The sequence below is a fragment of the Oenanthe melanoleuca genome, chromosome 14 (genome assembly GCF_029582105.1).
Source record: "Oenanthe melanoleuca isolate GR-GAL-2019-014 chromosome 14, OMel1.0, whole genome shotgun sequence".
NCBI lineage: Eukaryota > Metazoa > Chordata > Aves > Passeriformes > Muscicapidae > Oenanthe > Oenanthe melanoleuca.
In genome coordinates this window covers 5,999,063-6,022,992 of record NC_079348.1, presented here as the reverse complement: position 1 = coordinate 6,022,992, position 23,930 = coordinate 5,999,063, and the positions used below count along the sequence as shown (strand labels likewise).

Below are 23,930 nucleotides of genomic sequence, written 5' to 3'. Positions count from 1 at the left end.
TGTGGCATCTGCAAGGAGGGGTGGCTGAGGTGGGAGGAAGTCCCAAAATCTGGAGTCCCTTGAGGAGTTGAGTGTAATTCCATTTGGCATGAATTCCATGATTCCCTGTCTCCTCTGCACAGAGGGGCTGGATCTGACCTCCAGCTCGGGAAGCCTGGGGGATGCTGGTGTGACAACAGTGGCAGTGAGAGTTGGGGGGCTTTGACCCCCATTCCCACTGTCCCACAGCTCCCTTCGCTCCCCAGTGCTGACAGGCTGGCTTTGTCCGTGGGCAAATGGCCACAAGGAGGGATCAGGGCTGGGGGCTGTGGCCAGGCTGGCTGTGAGAGGCCCCGGGAAGGCAGGAATGCGGGCGGGGGGCGGCCCTGAAACCCAAAACCTCGCACGGGGGCCCTGCTCCGGGCATCCGGCCGGCGGCTGCGGGAGAGGCCCCGGGCTGTGGGCAGCCAGTCTGGGGCTGGGGGGGCTCTCCAGCCCTCCCTGCAGCGAAGGTGCTGGTTTCCCTCTCCCCAGCCCCTCCTGTCACCCCCCAGATGGAGTTAAGTACAGCCATTCCCAGCTGGAAATGGAGGGTGAAGGAAAACACCCTGGTGATGTAGTGCTGGGGTCCTGGGGAGCAAAGCAGCCCCTAGACCAGGGTGTGTTCACCAAAACCAGCTGGACACTGGGCACCCTGGGGTAGGCACCGTGCAGAGCCACCCTGAGGGTCCCTGGAGGTGACAGGGGTGTGGCTGTGCAGGACGAGAGAAGGCCTTTGGTGGGGAGCACATTTGGCACTGGGGGGGCTTGGTCAGTGGACAACCCACTGCAGCCTGTGACTCCTTGTGCTTTGCGCTGGCTGGAGCTGCAGGTTGTGTGCCCTGCCATGTGCAATGTGCATGATGGTGTGTGCAGTTCCGTGTGCCTGCAATTCCTTGTGCACCAGGTGTGCTGCTGTGTGCAATCCCATGCACAGTGTGTGCTGCTGTGTGCAATCCCATGCACAGTGTGTGTGTGTTGAGCCATGATTCCACGTGTGTTGGGATCACCCTGGAGTGCCTGTGTACAGTCTGCATCCTCAGAGTGTGTGTGGCCTCACCTGTGTGATCACATGTGCATCTCAGCATGCAGGATCCCACATCCAGCGTGCAGCAGGTGTGATCCCAGTGTGTGGCTCACCTGTGGCTCCACATGCAGCCTCACAGTGCACCTCACTGTGCATGGCCTCGTGTGCCACAAACCTTATCCCCTGTGCAGCGTGTGGGTCTTGGCACGGTGACCCCACGTGCATGAATGGGCACCTCGATGTGTTTCTCGTGTGCAGTGTGCACGATCCTGTGTGCAGAGTCCATCTCAGTGTGCCTGATCCCACATGCAGAGTCCATCTCAGTGTGCCTGATCAATCCCATGTGCAGAGTGCATCTCTGTGCACGATCCCACGCGCTCTGTGCACCTTGCCGTGCACGACTCCATGTACAACGCGCATCCTGGCGTTCGCCATCCCTTGTTGCCCCGTGCGTCTCGTGGGCGATCCTGCGCGCTCCGTTCGCCTCGCCGTGCGCGCTCCCGCCGTGCCCGGTGCCGTGCGCGCTCCCGGCGCGCGCAGTGCGCATCCCAACAGCACCACCCAGCCGCGCGGCCGCGCGCTGCAGCGGGAGCGGCTCCCGCGATCCGCGCCGGGACGAACAAAGCGCCGGGGGAGCCGGGGCGGGGGCCGCGCCTGATCCGGCTGATCCCCTCCCATGGCCCCGGACAGGCCGCCTCCATCGGGCACCCTTGGGGACGCGGGGCAGAGCTCCGCCTGGCAGCGGGTGCTGCAGGATTGGAGCTCAGGCTGGGAGTGGGCGGCACAGCCCCAGTGGCACCAGATCCCTGCTGGTGAAGCCACGGGCTCGGTGCTGCTCACAGCACACTCCAGCTTGCGCACTCGGGCTGGTTCACCTTGCACTGAGCTGACGAAGTGCTGGTGTCGCTCCATCACAGCCTGATCCTCATCGTGCTACCCAGCACAGGGACGAGAGACCCCACATGACACTCCCAGCATCATCCATCTCAACCATTCTTTGTCACTTGGAGAGCGCCTGGCCCCACACAGACCTTTCACACCCTTCAGCCCCGGGGACGCTGCACACCCCACAGCCCTGCGTGCATCTTTGGTGCCGTGAGACGTCACCAGAACATTTCCAATCTTTTATTGCTGGGGTGAATCATTTACTGGGGCAGCCAGCCTGTCTGCAAAACCCTGGAGACAGCTGGTGCCAGCTGAGCACAGCCTCCCCGAGAGTGCTTTGAGGTGTTTACCCCGTCGTGCAGTGGAGATGCCGCCAGCCTGATTCCCCTCCTTGGTCGGGAGAAGGTTTCAAACCCTGCAGCGATGCTGTGTCCCCATGAGGTGCAGGGATGTGGAGGTGACACAAGCACCTGGACCAACACCCGGGCTGTCTCCTGGGGCAATAGGAGATGTCACTGCCTCACACCCCAGGGCGTTTGCTGCCTGTGACGCAATCCGGGTGACCGTGCCATGCTGTGGGCAATCCTGCCGGGATGAGGAGCTGGTCACTCCTCTCAGGCTCCATGAAGTACCCGAGGGCAGAGCAGGCAGTCAGCCCTGCTTCCTCTGAGGGGAAATCGAGTTAGAACCGGGGCTGGAGAGGGTGGGACTCAGGGATACCCATGCCTTGCTGCGGGCCAGCTCGGGGCTCACCCTCGGAGCCATCCTGCCACCAGAGTGGGACCAGCACCCAGTCCCCGTGCTCTGGAGGGGCTGGAGGTCCCTCGTATCAGTGCTGGGCTCTGTAATACCTGTCCCACGGGCAGCAAACAGGCTTTGCCCACCAAATTCCAGGTGCTTCAAGGTGTTCCCAGGTACATCCACATATCTGTGCAGATGCTCAGGAACAAATTCTTTCAGAGAGTGAGATTTTTGCCGTCTGACCAAGAGCGGTACCACTGTACCAGGTGCCAAATTTTGTTTTCCCCAGGGTGTGCATCTCCCCCTGGATCTCAGCAGGGAGCACGGCAGCATCTCCCAGCTCAGCGTGTCCGGCAGAGCCCCAGGCCGAGCCCGGAGCTCTGGGCACGGCTCGGCCGAGGCAGAGCCGCTCCTCCCCGTCCCCCCCGCGCAGAGGGGAGCGCGGAGAGGAAATTGCTGCTGACGGAGCTGCGAGCGCTGCCGGACTGGGGATGACTAAGTTTGGCAGTGCTACCTGCTGGCTGTTTTTCCTTTTATGGAGGATTTGAGCGAGCCGCTGGAGCAATTCTCCGAGAGAACCCAAAGGGATCCACCCTGACCTTGGGGATGGGCACTGCCTGCTTGGGGAAAGGGTGGCTGGCGAGCAGGGTGGGTCGTGAGATGTCGGGGCGGCGCTCGGCTGGTAGAGGCGGGGATGGGCCCCCCTCGCCCATCCGGACGGGGCACCCGAATGTTTTCACTTTCTATTTTAAGGCGCTGGACTCTGGCCCCGAGCGGAGGCTCGGCCCGCCGTGCCAGCTGGGGCGCGTGGCTGCTGCCACCCTCGGTGCCACCCTGCACCTCACATCCGTCCCGGTGCAGCTTTCCCACAGGTGATGGGGTGAAGAGAGAGGGTCAAAGGGGATGTGTCTCTGCAGGGGGACACCCCCCCCGGAAGGGGACACTGCTGCCGGGGTGGAGGCACCATCTGCACGGGACATGCAAGGTGACAGCATTGCAGGGGACACGTTGCTGCAAAGGGACTCTCCTCGGGTGTGGGGGCACAGCTCTGCACCCCAGAGCTGCTCCATGTGCTGAGATGGAAACGGGGCAGCCCAGCCCTCGGAAAGTCCCCAGCTCGTGAGAAAAGCAGAGAAAGAGAAACAAAAATAGCACCTTTCCAGAGACTGTAGTGGGGTGGCTTGCAGGGACAGGACTGGGCTTTGGCCAGGCTGGCTGTCCCACAGCCCCCAGCCCGTGTCGAGGGGCTGGGACTGGGCTCCTCAGCTGTGTCCTGCATTCTTGGCATTATTCTCCTTTTTTCTCCTCCTCCTCCACCCCGGGGACAGCTCTCAAACCTCTCCATTTATGGACAGGAGGTTAGGTCAAGTGGGAGGGTGAGGGGACGCCCGGGTCCCTGGGGAGGGACAGGAGTCCCACGTGGTGCTGGGAGCTGTGACCAGCCCTGGAGGTCACAGCAACGATGATGTGTGGAAAGCTGAGCTGGATGGGAACCCCATCGTGATGCCCAGTGCCACTGGGACCCCCACCCAAGCTGGTGGTTGGGGTCACCTGTCCCCCCAGGATGCTGGAGCACCCTGAGCTGCTGCGAGCAGATGGGGAGAAAACAGGTCCTGCAGGTGGGGAGGGCTTTTTTCCTCTTGTTTTATCTTTTTTTTTTTAAGCCAAAATCTGCCAGTTTGGGGGCGAGGCTGCAGCAGCTGCACCCCACCCTGGGGGAGAAGGCTGGATGTGTCCCCTGCCCCAGGGCACCGAGGAGTCACTGGGGCAGGGTGAGATGACTCCAAAGCCTCTCCAGATGACAAAACATCCTGACTCACTCTAATCATTAATATTATTAAAAAATAAATAAATAAAGAAGAAATGACTCAGGCAGCAGTACTCTGCCATTGGGTGGTGACCAAGTGGCTGCTTGGGGTTAGGTTTTTGGGGTGGATTTTCCCCTGGTCTATAATAACACCTTGGGGTGATGCTGACAGCAATGAGCTGAGGGAGGGGAAATGTGCTGCTGGGGATCTCCCACTCTGCCATGCTCTGAAGGATGCTTAAAGGGCAGTACCTACAACCCTCCCTGAGCCCTGGGATGCCCCAGGTTGACCCCCAGCAGGAGAAGGACAGTGGTACCTTGTGGGGAAGGGGGGATGAATGAATATCAGCTGTTTTTTGGTGTTTTAACCAGGCCTGCAGCCCCCCTGGCCAAAAATCTGTCCCCATGAGCTGGGGGCTGAGGGAGGGACCCTGGGGACTCATTCCTGCATCCTGTGGGGGCTCATCGACCCCTCCCCAGCTCCTGGCTGACTCAGCCATGTGGGATTCCCACAGTTTCCGTCAGATGCTGCCTGGAGTAAATGGGGAAGAGGTTTCACAAGCCCTGGTAATTAATGCTAATTACAGAGCAGCGACATGGGAAACATTTCTTCCCCAGGTGTCCTTCCAAAAATGGTTTAGTGCAGGTGTGGCACCATCCTTCACTTGTCATTAGCACTGCTGTGCCTGGGAGAAGGTGAAACCTTCGAAGGCTGGGACTGTGGGAACGCCGTGACGGGGGGCGGTCCCCGCGGCCCCGGCACCCGGCCCGGCTGTGGCAGCTGGGTTTGGCTGGAGGGCAGGGCTCATGCAACCCTGGGTCAGGGCAATCCATGGGGAAAAAATACCCTCCGACCTCCTTGAGCAGCATGACTCCTCCTGGCAGCTGCTGGCAGAAAAATAAAACCATGGAGAAGGGGCTTGGAGTCTTTTTTTTTTTTTTTTTTTTTTTTTTTTTTTTTTTTTTGTGGCTTGGTTCTGTTGCCTGCATTGGAGGGACAATGAAATCCTCCTAGGACCAAGGGCTCATGCTGAGAGGGACTGAGCTTCTCTGAGGTTTGAAAAAGTTAGGCTGAAGGGGTTTAAAACCCCTTTTAATCTTTGTTTTTCTTCTCAGTAAGCTGCTCATGCTCAGCCCCCTCAGGTGTGAAGTATTATAAATAAGGTAGGGTGAAGGTGGGCTGGGAGACCCGAGCTGCAGAGCCAGCTGGGATGGGCTGGGGAAAGCCTCCGCTGCCCTGGAACGTGCTGGGCATCTGCAGTGCTTGGGCTGTAGGAAATCTCCAGTTCCCTTTATCTGGATGGAGAAAAGTTACAGGAGACACAACTGAGCAAGGTGTGAAGGAAGGGACCCCTTTGTCCTCCGTGGCCACAATGACCAATGGCAGAAATCCTGGGCAGGACTGTCAGTGGCAGACAAGTGGAGCAGAGGTAAGGAAAAGCTTTCCATGCAGACTGTGGTGTCTTCATCTCTGGACCCTGATTTTTATGGAAGACTGAGCAGTGGGAAACAGCTTGGAAGTGATGCAGAGATGCCAAGTGGTGGTAGCACAACCTTTGATGGTGACAATCAACCACCCTGGATGGTTGCAGGGATTGACAGCTCTGTTGGTTGTTGTTTAAAACTGGTCTTTGAATTGTGGGATTTGCATCTCCACCCAAGGATGGTTGTGTCCTACTTGCTCAGGACTTTTGGAGCAGAGGGAGATGAAGAGGCTGGTCCTTGCTTGTTTGATGATGAAGAGCATATCCCAGACTGGAAACATATTTATTTAGGAGTGGAAACAATGTGGGAAGACTTGGAAAAAACTCACAGAAGGGGAAATCAGATGGGATTAAATCCACCCAGAGCCAGTTTCCAGGCCATTTCCATGCTTCTCCCAGTCCAGGGGCTGTAGGTTCTGCAACTCCCTGTCCCCTGGCCAGCCAGGGTGGGGACCTTGCCAGTGGGGCTGGCAGGCAAAGCCTCCTTCCCACTGGGCTGGCGAGCTGGGGAACCGGTCCTGGCACAGGAGAAAGCCACCTCCTCCACAGGCTCAACGGGAGCTGTGACTGTCTGTGGGGCTTTAAACAGTCGTGACTTTGCTGAGCTGATTCCTTTTTGATGTGTGCAGACTTCTCCCTCTGACATTCCCTTTGCAGTTTTCCTGCAGCAAGGGGAGTTGCTGTGTGTATCCCAATGGATGGGGCTTCTCCCACTGCTCTGTCCTCTCTGCTGTCTGTAGGTGGGGAGGAGAAGGGCCACGCCAATCCCAGAGCTCCTGTGAGCAAGCCAATTCCCCCAAGGATGGTTGCTTTAATGAGATGTCACAGCTAATGAGTCTGCTGGCAGAGTGCTCGTGGAGAAACGTGCTGGGAAATGGTAACGCAGCAAATCTCAGCGTTGGGATCGAGCAGCTTTCCAGGCTCTGTCCCATCCCAGAGATGGGAATCCATGGCTCAAGGACCTTGTGCTCCACCCAATCTGCCAGGAGCAGATTGCTGACACTGCCTGCTCGCTATCAGGATGTGATTAGGCCAAGTGAAAGGAATAAATTCATCCCAAAAAAGTGGGGTGAACCCAGCCAAAGCAAGTATTGGGAGCTCCCAATTCTTGGCATCAGTGCAGGGTTCATTAAATGAGATTGGTGATTTATGGGAAGAAATTAATTCTACTGGTGGGCTTATCCTGCACTGTGAGACACCCCTTGTCCACAATCCAGAAAAGAACATCAGGCTCTCCTTTATAGCAGCAGGGCCTGAGATGCACCTCAAAATCCCTCTGATGAGTGAGCAACCAAATTCTCTCTATCCCAGTACATGGAGACTGGGGGAGCTCAGAAATGTTTTCACTGCTGAGCACGGAGAGTTCTCTTGGAAGCAATTTATGCCCTGGAATCTGCTGGGAGTTAACACAAAAAAGTAACAATGGGAGGTTGGGGAGGGGGCTCCTGTCCCTCATTGTTCCTTGAGCTGATGCACAAGGGAGGGGAAATACAGAGACCTTTTCTCTCCCTGTGTCTGCCCCAGGAGCAGGGATGCAGGATGATCCAGGGCACCCATCCCATAGGAGGGCACCCCCAGCAAGGGGCAGAGGAGGGAGAAGATAATTTCTAAGGTATATTCCTGGTGAATTTAGGTTTACAAAGCAATGGAGGGGGGCAGGGGGCCTCAGCTGCTCTCTGGTTTCCGGTTTCTGCTGCCTCTTGCTCCAGCTGGTTACCGCAGACAGGGCCAGGTTTTGCCATTTAAGGCTGATTTCCCCAGGCTGGGCTGTGCTCAGAGCTGCCTGGGACGGTCCCTCGGCCACTCATTGTTAATTAAAATGTGTCTCCACAGAGATGTGGGTCCTCTGGGGGAGGAGGGAGAACCCCCACATCTCACCATCCCTTTGTCTGTGTCTTCTTTCACTGATCTCCCTGGCAGAGGAAAGAGCCAAGGGAAGGGGTCTGGGCTCATCTGTGGAGGGATGTGCCTGGTCTTGGATGGGCAGGACAAAACCTCTCCTGGTCCCAGAGGCAGCAGGTTCCAAGCAGAAGGCTCTGGTCCCATTGTTCCAGCTCTGAGTTAGAGACCCGAGCTGAGCAGTGCCAGGGTGGGGCTGGGACACCCTTTGTCCTGCCAGGACTGAGCCCAGGCTGTGCTGGGGCTGGAGCTGCCCCACACTCTGGGCTTCCTCATTCCTGTCACCACAGCTGGTTGCTTTTTTTCTTCCTCTTGCTTGTCCCCATCTGCCCCAAGCACTTGCAAAACATGAACAAGGGTTTATGTTTTATGGGTTCCCAGAGAATGAGATGTGCTGTGCAGCCCTCCCACAGCCTTGGGCAGTGATCTGGGAACCAAAAGGGCTCCTGCAAAACCCCACAGGAAAATCACTCCCTGTTTTATCTGCATGCTGACTTGCCTCTTCTTTGGGCTGAGAAATCAAACTGTAAAGACAGTGGCCACTCTTTGTGTCCATTTGTGACAGGAGCAGGACCCTGGTGCTTCTGTACCCACTTGGCTTCTTCTGCTGCTCTGTGCTCCAGCGGTGGAGGAGCTCTGGAAGCAACCTCACACTGCTCTGGTTCTTCCCTTCTGGGGAGGGGAAGAGAGCAGGAATATGGAAGACTCAACCCCATTTATTGTTAAAGGCTGGAGGAGTGAAAGGTTTGTTCATACCCCACCCTGCTCATGGCAGCAAAGGGTGCCTTGGGGACACCTGGGCCAGGGAGTCCCCAGGGCTGTGCCATTGCTGCAGTAAGTGTCACCTGCAGGTACTCGAGGTTCTAATGGCACTCAAGTGCATTTTTCAAATATTCTCAGAGCTGATAACACCTCTGCTGCTCCAGAGGGGCTCAGTGACTATCCAGAAACACATCACCCACCTGGGACAGCAGAACAGGCACCCCAGGGTGGCATAGGGACCAGAGAGAGCAGAGCTCTGCAGTCCTCCTCAGGAGCAGGAGGGAACCTGACAACTCACTCAGCCACCTGAGTCCCACCACAGTTTCTCTTTCCAGACCTTCACCCCACAGCCCACCTGTGGTGGAGTGAAGATGGATGTGACCTTGCTAGTCCCAGATCAGAGCAGGTGAGGAGGGAGCAGGGCAGCCAGGGGAGTGACAGCCAGTGCCTGGCACCCAGGGCTTTGGTTTGCCTTTCTCCTGAGATCTTATCGCCTGCCAGCAGGAATGTGTGAAATGAGCCAAACAAAGCACATGTGGAAATACTGTCTCGAGTGAGGGATGGAAACTTTGGGGGCAGTGGGCTGGGAGGGGAATGAAATGCAGGGGTCCTGGGTGCCTCTGCACCTGGGCTTTGTGGTGGTTCTTTCCTCCCGTGTCCAGTCTGTGTGTGAGTGGACTCAGGATGGTATCAGATATGATATATTTGCAAACTTGCTGGCTTGTTTCTAGGTTTGCTGCAGATCTCTATGTGAGCTGGACCAGAGGGGCTAGTTGGGAGCAGCACCACCCTCTAGAAAGCCTGTGCTCCCTCCTTCCCTACTGCCAGCCCATCGTGAGTGGCATCACCCCACTGTTACCCCAGCCACACGGACCACAAGCAAGCTGGCACCAGACAGAAACCACCTGGCTCTCCTCCCATACACCTGCTCTCCAGGGTGGGGGGAGAGGGACAGTCACTGAATTTCAATTCTGGTGGCTCTTTGAAAGGGCTGAGTGCTGTGTAAGTGCTGAATCACCCCTGAAGGTTTATTTAAACCTGGAGGAGTGGATGGGGCATTGACTAGAGCCGGTCCCACTCCCCGTCACTCTCCCTGCCTGGGGAGAGCCGCTTGCGTCACGGCTCGGCACCGGCTGTGCAAACAGAGCTGGGGGCCAGCCCGGGCAGGGATGGGGCTGGGACGGGGCCCAGAGCAGTTCCTGGGTTCCTCTGCATCCCTCCTTCTAGGAATGGGCAAACCCTGCCTCGCCCATTCATTCCCTGAGCATCCCTGTGCCTGCCAGGACAGGAGCTGGTGCAGGTCTGGGGTCACTGGAAGGGGGGGGATCCCCACCTTTGGGTGCACCCACACAGTGGTCAGACCCCTGTGACTTGCTGCTGGAGGTCAAAGGGGCTTATTCCCCAAAACAGAATTACCTGCAGATCACAAGTGCTTTACATCACCTGGCATGGGTGGGAGAGTCACCCTGACTGAGGGTAATGGCAATCCCTGCTCTGCCTGCCTCTGCTTCTCACACAGAAAACAAAGACGGCATTATTCCCACTCTCTCCAAGGTAGGAGAGGTCACCTCTGTCAAAGGCTTGAAGCCCCTAGATGGAAAGTGCCATTAGCCCAGCAAAGATCAAAGTGAATTTCCCAGCATGCTTGGGTAGCCCAGGATGTTTCATTTCCTAGGTACGGTAACAGCAGAAAACTCCATCCAGCTGCTTCCCTGCCTTTATCATCAGAGACCAAGAAAAATCAATTCTCAAAGTAATTAAGAAGCAGTTGAAAATGCACCGTATGGCTCGGCACAGTGCCATGTAACACCTGTGGGAGCCTTTTGCCAGGACAGGTAACCAAACCCCAGGGAGCATCCTTGAGGGAAAGACCCCCTTGAGGGAGGTGCATCACAGCTGAGGGGTCATTTGGGTGGCGATGGGGGTGGTGTGAGCAGGGCCAGAGGGCTGAGACATGCAGAAAAAACCCAGGGAGAATCAGCTTTTTCTCTTCCTCTTCTGTTCTTAGCTGGAGGAAATATCCCCTGAAACTGATGCCAAGCCTGGCTGGAGGGGAGGGCTGCTCCACCACTCTCTGCCCCTGCGGGGAAGCTCCAGCAGAGGATTTAGCTTACACCTGTGCCATTGCTGTGGAAGGAGTGGACTGCAGAGATGCCCAGGGTGCAGGGCTGGGGCTGGGAGCCCGGCCGGCATCGCCTCAGGGTCTGGCTGTGCCGGTGTAATCGTGTTGTGCTGCGGAATGACCTTGGGCTGAAAACAATTCCACGCTCGGGCCTCACAGGCTGTTGCTATCAAGGTCAACCAAAACAGCTCTGGCAGCACGTTTAACCAATGGGGGAAGGGAGGGCTTTGCTCTGCTCTGGCCGGGCCAGCACAGCCCAGGGAGGGTGAGAGGGTGGCAGGGCTGTGGGACACCAGGATGGGGCTGGGCAGAGGGTGCCAGCCTGGGCACTGGCTGATGGATGCTGACCTGGCTGCCTACAAGGCTGGGAATGAAGCTCTGGCTTCCTGTTGCCTGTGTGAGCTGGGGGACCTCAGGTCCAGCATCAGGATCTGGAAATGCTGACACAGGGATCAGCTCAGGGATATGCAATGGAAGGGCTGGGGAGACAAGGCTGGAAGCAGCAAGGACAGGCAGGGCTGGAGGAATAGGTGGAGAAAAATCTTCAACCCCTCCAGCAAAGTCCACTTATCAGGGTCAGCAGGTTGTAAACCAGGCACGTGTGCCCTGCCACCACTTCGGCTACCTGGGCAGGGCTGGGCCCTTTCCAACGGCCTCGGCAAAACCTGGCACAGGTTGTTTGTCTGTGCCTTGGAAATGGAAAATGGTGATTTTATACAGTTTTCCAGCATGATACAATGCAATGATTTTCCTTCCTCGTGAATGAGAGGGATGCTCGGTGCAGTGTTAGCCCATCCATGCGGATGCAGCGATCAGGGGAGAACACCCTTGCACATGGAGGTCTGCAAAAGGACTGATAGACCAGAGAGAGCTCAATGATCAATACAAAGGAGCAGAAACCTCAGGGTGGAGTTGAGAATGGAGAATGATGCTTAAGTGGGGAGAGTCGAGTCTGCAGCTTGTCAGGGATGAGCTGGCATCAGGGATGCAACGCGGCGAGCCAGGAAAATGTCAGGGGCTGTTTTGCTTCAGGTTTAATGCTGAATATGTTCCCATAAAAAGGGAGAGGTGGGGGCTGCAGTGAGGCCCCCAAACATCTCCAAAGGGAGTGAAGGGCCTGGGGTTCCTGCTTAGATTTTACCTCGTGCAAATTCCTGTTACAGCTGATGCTGCAAGGAGAAAATTGAAAGAGGAAGGTGCTGAGATGGTCCCTGTGCCTGTGAAACAGGGGATGTGGTCAGCACCTTTCCTTCTTCCCCTTGGGGAGCGGGAAGGGAAGGGAAAGGCAGTGCTTCAAAAAACTCCATGATTTTTGTGTGAGGGTGGTTCAAAGAGACTGTGGCAGTTTCAGAAGTTTCTATCTGTCTTATTGTCATAACAGCAGGAGGGAGAGAAGGGAGGTCTGAGCACATGACAGGGTGAGAGATGGAAGAGCTGGCACCGAAGGGGATGTGCAGAAATCCAAGCCAAAACTTCAACTCTAAAAATTGCCAAGAATATTTCCCCCACTTTGACCCTCCTCTCCCCAAAAGTGTGGCAGATGCCATCCCTGCATGGGCAAAGTGCTTCTGCTGTAGGGGAAGGGCTGGCAGAAGGGAGGGGAAAGCAGAGCTCACATGTTGTCCCACAAGTGCAGCGATTCAAGCCCAGCCATATCAGCTGGTGAAGGGCAGCAGGATCCTCCCTCGGATAGTTTTGTCCAGAGTCGGTGTGAAACAAGCACCAAGGACAAGCAGGGAGAGATGAAGCAAAACATGGGAACTTGGGAGTTTGTGATGTCTGCCCAAAGGTAACACGACAGCTGGGAAGCTTTTTGCTTGGTTCCCCTTTCTTTCTTCTCAGCTCTTGCAACATCCCAGAAGAGATGGGAAGAGAGCCCCAGCCACGGCCAGGGAGTGGGCCTGGCCCATCACACAGTGGTGACCATGGTGACTGGCTGGTGGCTTTGCTCTCAAGGTGTCTTCAGCCTGGGAGGAAGCGGTGGCACCTGGCCACGTGCTGGAGGCCACATCCTGCTGTCCCACCAAGGCCAGACCTTGCTGCCCCTAAAGCCAGGAGAGGAGAGGCCGGTGCTGCTGCCCTCCGGATGCTGGTGGATTGATTGCCTTCTGATTCAGTCCAATAATCAAGAGTAATTGCCTGGCAGTTCCCTCCCTGCCTAATGGGCTGTCTCACATCATGGCTCCCCAGCTTGGCTCCACCCAACCTGCTCACTGGGATACAGCACAGTGCAGCATCCCACCCCTCTCATGCACCCCATCCATCTGCCCAAGACCCCCATGAACCCTGCTGGCCTCTCCACCTGGCCCTGACCTGGTGTTCCCCACCCCAAACCCATCACTCCAGTGGTGCTGTTTGGCTTTGTCCTGCTCTATCAGCACATTTGTGGGCCACGCTTCCCAGCAGCGAGGGCCATCAGCTCTACCCATGCCTTGTGGCTCCCCTTATTTGACGTATAATCTTCTAATTAATAATCAGCCTTTTCAAAGTGGAATGCAAACATTAATTAATTCCCCGTGAGGCAGGTAATTAACAGCAATGACTCCCATTTTACTGCGAGGGAGGTTGCGATACAGAGATCTTGCACGATCCACATCGAGGTGACAGAGGAATGACCGGGCAAAGGCAGCTCTGCTTCAGCATGGCCCTGCAGGAGCCCTATCCTGGGTCTCCTTCCACTCAGGGCTTCCTGTGGGGACTGTCCTGGGCTATCTCTTGTCACCGTGGCCATCTTCACATGGAGGGGATGGCCTGGTCCCAAAGTGGCCCAGACACATGTATCACCATGGCCACCTCTGCCCTGTGGGATGAGGCATGGCCCTGGGGTGGCCTAGAAGAACCCACAGGTCTCCTGTCCCTCTGTACCACCCCCTCCAAAGCACCCACCTGGGTGCAGCTGTGGTGCTGAATTTTGGGGCACCTTCACCAGGAGAAGGCACTCCTGGGGAAGGGGGTGCCACCCAAAGGAAAAGGGTTTTTTCTTGTATTCCCATCCCCCCCAGGAAATTGTAAATCTCCATCTCAATAAGCTTTTGCAGGTTCCTCCTGCTGGTCTCCTCCTTTGTTTCTATCACAGCAGGAGTAATGAAGTGAGGGGGGATAATGCCTGGGTCCCCTTCAGCCAGACCCACACAGGCAGTGTGGGGAGGAAGCCTCATCCTCATCCTCACCGTGATCTCTGCAGCTCCCTGATGACAAAGACTTTGCCTGCAGGCCTGACTCTTGCCTCTATGATGCTGGACAAGAGGTATCCCATGGATAACAGGCATTTTGAGCCTTTTTTTCCCAGAGAATTCTTTTTTTCACCTGTCACTACTGTTTTCAAACGGCTGAGATTACACATCCAAGGTCCCCTGAAGTCTGTGTGCTTCCAGCCGGCAACAGATTGCGAGTGGCTGCTGCTACTTTACTTACAGGACTGCTTAATTAACTTGATTAATCAGTCCGTGTTCGCACAACACTCTGGAGACGCAAAGCCCTCTGGTTGTGCTGCCTGCTGCTCCGCAGCCGCTGCCCTCGCCTTCATTCCCGACCAGGGCTGGATGGTCACAGGCACAAAGGGAATTGCAGAAAGGCAGCCTGGGCTGGAGCAGCCACGTCTCCTACTCCAGCAAGGTTTGGATCAGAGGGCAGAAACAAATATTGCTCAAATCTGACCAAACCACTGCTCCCGTGGTGTCCCCTGCCAGGATGGAGAGTGGGGACCAAGGCCCCTGCTTGACTCGATGCCTGAGCCAGAGCCAGCGGAGCGTTCCCTTCTCCCTGGTGCCGCTGCCACCGTGGGCACACGGTCTTTAACAGCGCCCGGTGGCGCCGGCCGCGTTCCCGGTTGCCCGGGCGGGTCCAAGGGCCGAGAGCCTGGTGGCGACCGGCAGGAGCCTGCGGCGGCCGCTTGCTGACATCAGCAGTGAACTTGGCCCCGCGTCCCGCTCGTCCCGCTCCCGGCCGGGGTCAGCGGTGCCCGCCCGGCCCAGGGGTGCAGGTGACGGGCGCTCCACGTGCCCCGCGCCGGGCAGCGCCTCAGGCAGGGCGAGCAGCAGCCCCGGCATCCCGCACCGCGCTGCCCCGCGCACCCCCTCAGCCCCGGGGGGCTGCATCCGCCCGGCTCCCACAGAGACGGGGGGCGAACGGGCCGGGACCCCCACCCGCGGGGCTTTGTGTGCGGGTTGGGGTGGGGAGGGGGCGGCACGGGGGCAGCAGAGCGGGCAGGCGGCAGGAGCCCCGTCCCCACAGCGGCCCAGTGACACCGGGGGCCGCGCCCCCGCCCCAGCCCCACACGGTTCCCCCCCACCCCAATATCTTCCCCCCTGTCGGGGCGGCGGGGCGGGGCGAGGCTTAGGGGGCGTGACCAGACGCGTCCAATCGGAGCGGCGCACTCCGAAAGTTTCCTTTTATGGCGAGGCGGCGGCGGCGGCGGCCCGATATAAAGCGCGCGCGGGCGGCGGGCGGGAGCCGCCGCGAGCTCTGCCTGCCCTCACCGCGCGCGCGCCCCGCTCCCGCCGCCGCCTCGCGCCCGCCCCGGCTCTGACCGCGCCAACTCCCCAAAGGTGAGAGCGGCACCGCGACAACGGGGGACAGGATAATAATGGTGTTAATGAGAATAGTAATGAGCCGCTGTTGTAACGAATATTGATGTGCTCGGGGTTGTTGGGACGCGGCGCGCCCTTTGTGCGCTGGCGGGGTGGCGGCCCCGTAGCGCGCTGCCGCGTTTGAAGGGATAGAGACGCAGCCCGCCGTTTAAGGCCGGTTTTGGGGTGATGCTTGCAGAGTGGGGTCGCGCCGCTGCCACCCGTGGGGCTAATCCGCCCTGTAAGAGGATTGCTGGCGCGGACGGGGGGAGCGGGCGGCTCGGCTGCTGTGTCCCGGGAGTGGCCGGGGGCGCGGGGCTTTGTCTGCTCCGCGGAGCCGCCCGTGCTGGGTCGGGGCCCGGGGGCGTTGTCTCGCCGCGAGGAGGGGCGCGGCCCCCCTCCCCGCTCGTACGAATAGTCCTGGTGGTTGTTGCTTGCGGGGAGGGGGCGGCACCCCGTGCACGGGGCGAGGCTCTGGATCGGAACAATGCGGGGTTGGGGGGCGCCGGGCGGGCTCCCCGTGTGCCCGGAGCGCAGGTGCAGGCGGGCTGCCCGCTCCGGCTCCGACTACACTTCCCAGGCTGCCCGTGCGGGGCGGCACATGGGCGGCAGCTGCCGCCGCCCCCCCGCCACCGGATTACACCGACGCGGCCAGAGCCGCCGGGGCTGAGCCTTGGCGGGCGGCAGTTGCATAAGACTATGGCTCTAATCCCGCCCGCGGTGCCGCCGGTCGATGGGGCAGAGCCCCGGTCACGCTTGACTAGTAGGCTGGGCGTGGTGGCCAGCGCTTGTGTTGCCGCGGTTCCTTGCTGCTGGCTGAGGCTTTGGAGGCAGTGCAGAGGGGTCGTATCCTGCCGCTGTGCCTGGCACACGGCGGGCACCGGGCGTGACCGCCCTTGGCTGGGTGGGCGCGTCAAGCCCCGCTGAGCAGCGGGCACATGGCGGGGCTCTGAGGAGAGCGCCGGGCGTGACCGGCGGGGCTGTGCGGAGGTGTGGAGCCCCGCCGGCCGGCTCGAGGTGGGGCACCGGGCGTGTCCGGCGGGGCTGTGCGGAGGCGTCGAGCCCCGCTGGCCGGCACACGGCGGGGCACTGGGGTGTGGCGGCCACGCCCGCCCTCTCCGGGGAGCGGCCGCCGCCGTCCCCCCGACAGCCGGTGGCGGGCGAGGCGCGGCGCGCTCCATCCATTGCCTTTTATGGTAATAATGCGAGAGGGCGCAGGGACTTCCTTTGTCCCAAATCCGCGCAATGCCGAAATCGGGGAGGTGTCGCCCCCTCTAGCGGGCGCCGAGCGAAGCGGAGCGGCGCCGGCAGGAAGGAAATGGGTGGGGAAGGCCCTGGCGGCATCGCCTGCGCTTCCCGCCATCGCCTTCCCTTCCCGCCTGCGCCGCGGGATGTGTGAGCAGGGATGCTCATGTCTCCTTCTCTCCTCTCCCCCCGCAGCCAGCCATGGATGACGATATTGCCGCGCTCGTTGTTGACAATGGTTCCGGTATGTGCAAGGCCGGTTTCGCCGGGGATGATGCCCCCCGTGCTGTCTTCCCATCCATCGTGGGTCGCCCCAGACATCAGGTAGGTGGCTGGTTGTGCTTGTTGTCTAATAACATAAGAGTTTTAGGTGGAAGTGGTTCTCCTAGAGGCAAGAAGCTCTTTTATTTGGTTTTGTACCCTGAAAGGCCTCTGTGCTGCAGCACACTTGGTGGGGCATGCAGCCTCCTGTGGAGCATTTGTGCAGTGTGTGTTGGAGCAGATGACTGCATGTCTTCCCTGATAGAGACGTGACAGCAGAGGGACAAAAATTGCAGACTTAGCTTTTGGAAAAGGGAGTTATTCACTCTTCAGCTATATTTACCACGTGGTCTTTGTTCTGCAGGGTGTGATGGTTGGTATGGGTCAGAAAGACAGCTATGTTGGTGATGAAGCCCAGAGCAAAAGAGGTATCCTGACCCTGAAGTACCCCATTGAACACGGTATTGTCACCAACTGGGATGACATGGAGAAGATCTGGCATCACACTTTCTACAATGAGCTGAGAGTAGCCCCTGAGGAGCACCCTGTGCTGCTCACAGAGGCTCCCCTGAACCCCAAAGCCAACAGAGAGAAGATGACACAGGTGTGTAGAATGCTTCAGCTTGCAGCTACAGCAGATAATTGCTGCAGGCCAGCTCTCCTTCCATGTTGTCCTCTCTCCTTCTTCACCACTATTCTCCCTTTTTGCCATCTTTACAGGGTTTTCCTTTCCTGACCTGAGTCTCCTCTTTGCTGGACCTTGACAGGTTTTGTTTGTTCTTCTAAGCTGCTTTCTCTGAGACTGAACTAGCAACTTGTCTAACTGCTGTTTCTGACTAGGCACGCTAATCTATTTACAGCCCTTGAGTGACTGTACTGTAGTTTCCTTGGCACTTGTTTTGTTCCTTGCTGTGATATGTGGATGGGTCTGTGGCAGTTATGTCCCTGCTCAGGCTCTGACCTGGCAGGTGTGGGTGGAGACCAGGTGAGATAAGCATGGACTTTGAGGGGGAGTTTAGAGATGCCTCTTATCTAGGGGTCACTTGCATGGACTTGGTAATAGACGTGTGGCAAGAAACCTGTATTTTGCTGTTGACTCAACTCCTCCTCTTCTCTCCCTAGATCATGTTTGAGACCTTCAACACCCCAGCCATGTATGTAGCCATCCAGGCTGTGCTGTCCCTGTATGCCTCTGGTCGTACCACTGGTATCGTGATGGACTCTGGTGATGGTGTTACCCACACTGTGCCCATCTACGAAGGCTATGCCCTCCCCCATGCCATCCTCCGTCTGGATCTGGCTGGCCGTGACCTGACGGACTACCTCATGAAGATCCTGACAGAGAGAGGCTACAGCTTCACCACCACGGCTGAGAGAGAAATCGTGCGTGACATCAAGGAGAAGCTGTGCTATGTCGCCCTGGATTTCGAGCAGGAGATGGCCACAGCTGCCTCTAGCTCTTCCCTGGAGAAGAGCTATGAACTCCCTGATGGCCAGGTCATCACCATTGGCAATGAGAGATTCAGGTGCCCCGAGGCCCTGTTCCAGCCATCTTTCCTGGGTAAGTCCAACTTTTCTAGGATACTCAGCCCCTTAATGTTCCTTCTGTGAAGGGTGACCTGGAGACCATAGCAGTGAGGTATCATATTTTACTGCTGGTCTGTAGCAGGGCTTGTGCTGCCCACCAGTTAGCATCACTTCCTAAATAGCTTAAAGCTGCTTGAGGGACTTGAATCAGTAGAGCCTGAGTTTGAGTCTGTCCCTGCTATGGCTCTGTAGTGCCTTCCTGCTGAAAGGACTGCTGGTCTCTTGGTTGCCTGTAGTATCTTCTTAGACTTCCTTGACTCTGAGCCCTTGTTAACTTGAAACTTTTGCTTCTTCACAGGTATGGAGTCCTGTGGTATCCATGAAACTACCTTCAACTCCATCATGAAGTGTGATGTGGATATCCGTAAGGACCTGTATGCCAACACAGTGCTGTCTGGTGGTACCACAATGTACCCTGGCATTGCTGACAGGATGCAGAAGGAGATCACAGCCCTGGCACCCAGCACAATGAAAATCAAGGTAGGATGGAGTTGGAGGAACATCTCAGCGCCCCTGTTGGGCTGAATTGTGCAGCCTGTGTGGAAGGTGGTATGCTGGAGTCCTTCTGCAAAAAATAGAAACCATGTCTGTCTGGTACAGCCTTAATGGCCTTGGGTTGGACAGGATGGCACTCACCCAGCTGCATGAATAATGGGATTAGAGTAAAGACTGGCTGCAAAGGAGGGAGGTGGGTGTGTGAGGTTGTGTCTTGATCCTGTTTGGACTTCATGGTATCTTGGCCAAGGTTAGATAAGGGAATTAGGAGCTCCATCTTGCAGGGCCGTGCGTGGGCTGCGAGCGTAGTGTGATGCTGTGTCTGACTGGTTCCTCCTCTTCCCTGCAGATCATTGCCCCACCTGAGCGCAAATACTCTGTCTGGATCGGAGGCTCCATCCTGGCCTCCCTGTCCACCTTCCAGCAGATGTGGATCAGCAAGCAGGAGTACGATGAATCCGGACCCTCCATTGTCCACCGCAAATGCTTCTAAACCGGACTGTTACCAACACCCACACCCTTGTGATGAAATGAAACCCATAAATGCGCATAAAACAAGACGAGATTGGCATGGCTTTATTTGTTTTTTTTTTGGCGCTTGACTCAGGATTAAAAAACTGGAACGGTGAAGGTGTCAGCAGCAGTCTTAAAATGAAACATGTCGGAGCGAACGCCCCCAAAGTTCTACAATGCATCTGAGGACTTTGATTGTACATTTTTTTGGTTTTTTTTAATAGTCATTCCAAATATTATAAGGCATTGTTACAGGAAGTTACTCGCCTCTGTGAAGGCAAAGCCCAGCTCGGAGGGAGTCCACCAGTTACAGCTGGTGTTAGGTTATAATTGCTTGTCTGTAAATTATGTAACCCGACAAGTGTCTTTTTGTATCTTTCCGCCTTAAAAACAAAACACACTTGATCCTTTTTCTCTTCGATTTGTCAAGCAAGCAGCCTGTGTTCCCCAGTGATAGATGTGAATGAAGGCTTTACAGTCCCCCACAGGGTCTAGGAGAAGTGGTGCCAGTATGTGGGGGAGGGAGGGGCTACCTGTACACTGACTTAAGACCAGTTGAAATAAAAGTGCACACCATAGAGGCTTGACTGGTGTTGGTTGTTCATTTTCTTTCTTTCCATGCTGGTTTTTTTTTTTGACAGTTGCTCCCTGCTCTGATCTTGCCCTGCCAGGCTACACAGCTCTGCTATCAGGCTGAGGGGATGCTGGTGCTGTGGGGCACAAGGCAGATGGCTCTGGGTGATATGGGGAGGGGTAGAACTGAGCCTGCCAAACGTGTGGGTCTGCAAGGTTCCCTTGGCTTGGAGTTCTCCAGATTACTGCCAGCGTGGGCAGCAGGAGCTGGGTTTAATATTCAGTTGCATCTTCCCAAATGTTGGTCTGTGTCTGTCTCCCTCCTCAGTTTCATACCTCATGCTGGACTAATGGAAGCAGGTGGGGTGTGCTAATGCCATAATCAAGCCAAAGTAGCTGCTTTCTCCCTCTATGAAGGCTCCTTTGGCTAGTCTGCAGCTCTGCATGGGACAGTGTCCCTGTTTCTCCCTGCTCCAGGTACCAGAGCTTGCCTGTCCTCCCAGTTTGCCTTGGGAGCGAGGCCAGGGTTCAGGTAGGGAGACTTATGCCCTGGCAGTGTGCTGGCTGGGTGGAGCAGCTTTCGGGTGAAAGCAAGAGAAAGTCCTGTGGAGTGGAAAAAATTGACTTCAGAGAGCAGGGCTACTGGAGTGCTACATGGGTGGGGCTGGGAAAAAGGTGGAAGGAGGAAGCTTTGGCGGGGTGACACAGCTCCTGTGCAAGTACCTGCCTCCAGCCCAGCCTTTGTCAGGAAGGTCTTGGGCTTACTGAGTCTACCCATCCTTTGAGCCTCCACATCTGTGAAGCTTCAGCCTTGTTTGATCAACTCTGGTTTTGTGGAAGAGAACAGGGGTGACCCTCATAAAGCTGAGATCCTGTTGGGTGCATCCCCCAGAGCTGGAGTCACATCTGTGGAAAGGAGGCAGAGAAGATTGAGACTACTGGGTCAGGAACCAGGAAAAGCTGAGCCAGGTAACACTGTTGCCAGCTCAGGGAGACCAGACCTGGGAGCATTTTCAGGAGGGAAGCTTCCCCAGGCTCTGCCAGTCTTGCATGCCTTTGAAGAGCTAATGGCTGTGATTGTGTCATGCTCGAAGCAGATGAAAGGCAGGGAACAGGCTCTAGTTACTCTTTAATCCTCTGCCTGGCCTGCTTCTGCTCTCACATGGTACTGTACTCAGGGTGGCCCTGCTGGTTTCTGCCCTTCATCTCCCCAGGATCCCTCCTGGGTGCAGTGGGAGCCTGGCAGGGCTGGAGGTGCAGACTGGGCTGAGCTGATGAGTACTGGAAGCACCAGTTTGCAAGAGAGGAGGTGAAACAGGTTGGAGCAAGACCCAAACTGGGCTTGTAACCTGAGGTCTTAGGGAAATGGGGTGAGGGGGAGGCAATGGCAGCTCCTGGGGAGGGAGCTGGTAGGAGTGAGGTAGGAAAAAGGCCAGCAGCCAAGAAGAGATGACAGCAATAGGGAAATGGGGTGCTTTTCTTCAGTCTTTCTGAAATGGTCACTGATTGCTGTGGGAAAATGTGCTGAGACACAAAGAACAGAAGAAGCTGTTGGTGGTGAGAAACCAGTGAGCAGCAAAAATGCCAGGGGCTGAGAGCAGCTGAGGTGGGCAGAGGTGTGAGCACAGGGAGACTGGTGCAGAGCTGCTGGACACAGGGCAGCTGGGATGATTTTCATGCTCCAGAACCAACTGAGGTATGCTGTTAGTTAACACTTCACAGCGCTTTTCTCCTTTCTTCCATTTCACTTGCTGTTTTGGGTAACCAGCCCTCAGTAAAATGAGGCTGAGCTTTCCACAGCCCTTCTTGATGCCTCTCCAGCGTGAGGCCATAGTGTGCACAGCTATTCTGCAGGCTGCTCCAGCAAGGTTCCATTTATCCCTCCTCTGGGCCATTACATGCTGGAGAAAAGAATGTGGTGCCGGGCAGGGACAACGGCAAGCATTACTCACTGCTCCCAACTCCAGTGAGAGAATGGGGGAGACCAGAGTGGTTTCCTCTCAGCAATGTCAAATGCTAGAAGAGAAGGGATTTTTTTAATCACAGTTTCTCTGCCATGGAGTTTCAGAGGACTTAATTCACTCCTGCTGAGAGGCCTGTCAGGGAGGGCAGTAGAGGAGCCATGTCCTGGCTTTGTTGGACTCAAAGGAGTTGAGTAGGGAATAATCAGTGCTCTGGCTATCTTCTCCTCCAGCACACAAATAGCCAGGGGTTATAGGGAGACCAGAAGCTTTAATATGTCCACCCACAGGCCAGGCTGAGTGTGTCCCCCTGTCTGGCTCAGGCAGGGTGATGTTCCAGGATTCATCAGGCTGCAGAGACAGCAGGACTCAGCTCTAGATCCTTCCAAGTCGCTCAGCTCTTTCCTACTTCCCTGTAGCTGCCTTGGGAGAAATGGCTCAGCTCAAGGGAGCTGAGCAAACATGTTTTACACCCTTTCTTCTCTCAGAGTCCCTAACTTTCTCTCCTGCTGGAGACAGTCTCTGGCACTTCACCTGCTATTAGCTGGTGACCTGGAAAGTCACCTCACTGAGCTGCTTATGGAATCAAGCCACCGCCGGGAATTAGTGATGTCCTTGGCAAAGGAGATGGTTGCAGCTCTCGGGATTTAGCCCTGAAGGGCCTCATTGTCTCTCAGCTGTGTCAGGGACAGTTGACCAGAAACGGTCCCTGGAAGGGGAGGGTCCTGTTTTCTCGTTAGTGAGCATGTGCTCCTCCAGGAGAGGTGCCAGCTGGCTGTGTGCAAAAACCCCAGGGAGTCTCACAGCATTCCAACTAAACTGGCCTCCTTGCAGAAGTACCCTCCAAGGATGCAAAGCAACAACTTTACAAAAATGGCCATTCCAAGGTCCCCGTTCAGGGATGGGTCTGTGGGATTGGCTGTGCTTAGGGCAGGAGCAGTCTTGGTCTCTGGAGTCATTCTTTGCTGGACTGCTGACCTGGAGCCTGCCCTGACTTGCATTATACCCATCTGTAATCCACTTTAGCAGGCCTTACAGTATTAAACCATATCAGGGATTGAGAATCACTTCCAGCAGTGCAGCTAGCAATCCATCCAAACATACCAAGCGCAGTGGCTGCTGCAGCCCAGCTGGGCTTTAGTCAAGCTGACAAAAAGGTGCTCAGGCTGTATCAGTCTTAGGAAGAATCAGAGGAGAGAACTGAGGCAAGACTTCCCAGAGGAAAAAATTAAAATCCCCATGACAGACTGGCCTTGAAGGTTAAGATATTTTGTTTTATACAGAGCAAAATATCTTGACAGTAGTACTAATTTGTTTGCCTGTCTGGACCAGGACAGCATGATATGTGCCTGCCTTGTTTGGGCTAGGAAAACATGTATTGGTTGTAAGATGACCAAAGACTACCCACATGAAAAGCATTCCTGAAGTGAGGCACAGCAAGGAGGGTTTTCCCTATCACTATCTGGCCACCTCCCAGGGCCACGAAAATGAATGCCAGAGTTCAGTGTTTATGTTCAATTCCTCCCTCCTTTACTGCCTGCTTCTGGCTCGTTCAACCTCCATGTCTGATGTGTTTATTTGGTGGCTCACAAGTCCCAATACTGCTCCTCTTACAAAGCCTCGTTTCTCCTCAGGAACCCCTTACACCACCCTCTGTTCCCAGCACTTATTTGGGGTTGTCAGCTGCTCTCTGGTTCCTGCACACCCCAGGGCTGGAGGGAACCCACGGCTACTCTAAATGCCAGCTGCTCCAGCCACCCTGGCTCTCTGGGCAGGGCCTTCCCTCTGCCTCTGGGACTCACTGACAGTTTTATTTATCATTTGCATTGGAAATGCAGGTCTCCTCCACCCTGGTCTCTGCTTTCCCTGGTGACTGCAAATATGGAAGGCTGGTATTTTTCCCAGATGTCAAACGAGTCGGTCTTGACTGAAAGGCCTGCGGATTTAATTTGTGATTACCTTGTATTTAAGTGAAACATATG

The 23,930-nt window shown here is 56.3% G+C and overlaps 1 protein-coding gene across 1 annotated transcript; it reads left to right on the top strand.

Annotated features, from left to right (window-relative positions):
* The first annotated feature begins 15,143 nt into the window (after positions 1 to 15,143).
* Positions 15,144 to 20,001, top strand: ACTB (actin beta). The gene is made up of 6 exons (XM_056502957.1): positions 15,144 to 15,292; positions 16,754 to 16,882; positions 17,184 to 17,423; positions 17,942 to 18,380; positions 18,705 to 18,886; positions 19,251 to 20,001. The coding sequence occupies exons 2-6, from the start codon at positions 16,760 to 16,762 to the stop codon at positions 19,392 to 19,394; spliced, it is 1,128 nt and encodes a 375-aa protein (XP_056358932.1). The 5' UTR covers positions 15,144 to 15,292; positions 16,754 to 16,759; the 3' UTR covers positions 19,395 to 20,001.
* Positions 20,002 to 23,930: the final 3,929 nt, after the last annotated feature.

What these genes read in the sequence shown, in the direction of transcription:
- ACTB (XM_056502957.1), top strand. Translation starts at nt 16,760, where the DNA reads ATGGATGACGATATTGCCGCGCTCGTTGTTGACAATGGTTCCGGTATG. An exon ending in TGGGTCGCCCCAGACATCAG is followed by an intron (nt 16,883 to 17,183) that starts GTAGGTGGCTGG and finishes TTTGTTCTGCAG; the next exon opens with GGTGTGATGGTTGGTATGGG. An exon ending in ACAGAGAGAAGATGACACAG is followed by an intron (nt 17,424 to 17,941) that starts GTGTGTAGAATG and finishes TTCTCTCCCTAG; the next exon opens with ATCATGTTTGAGACCTTCAA.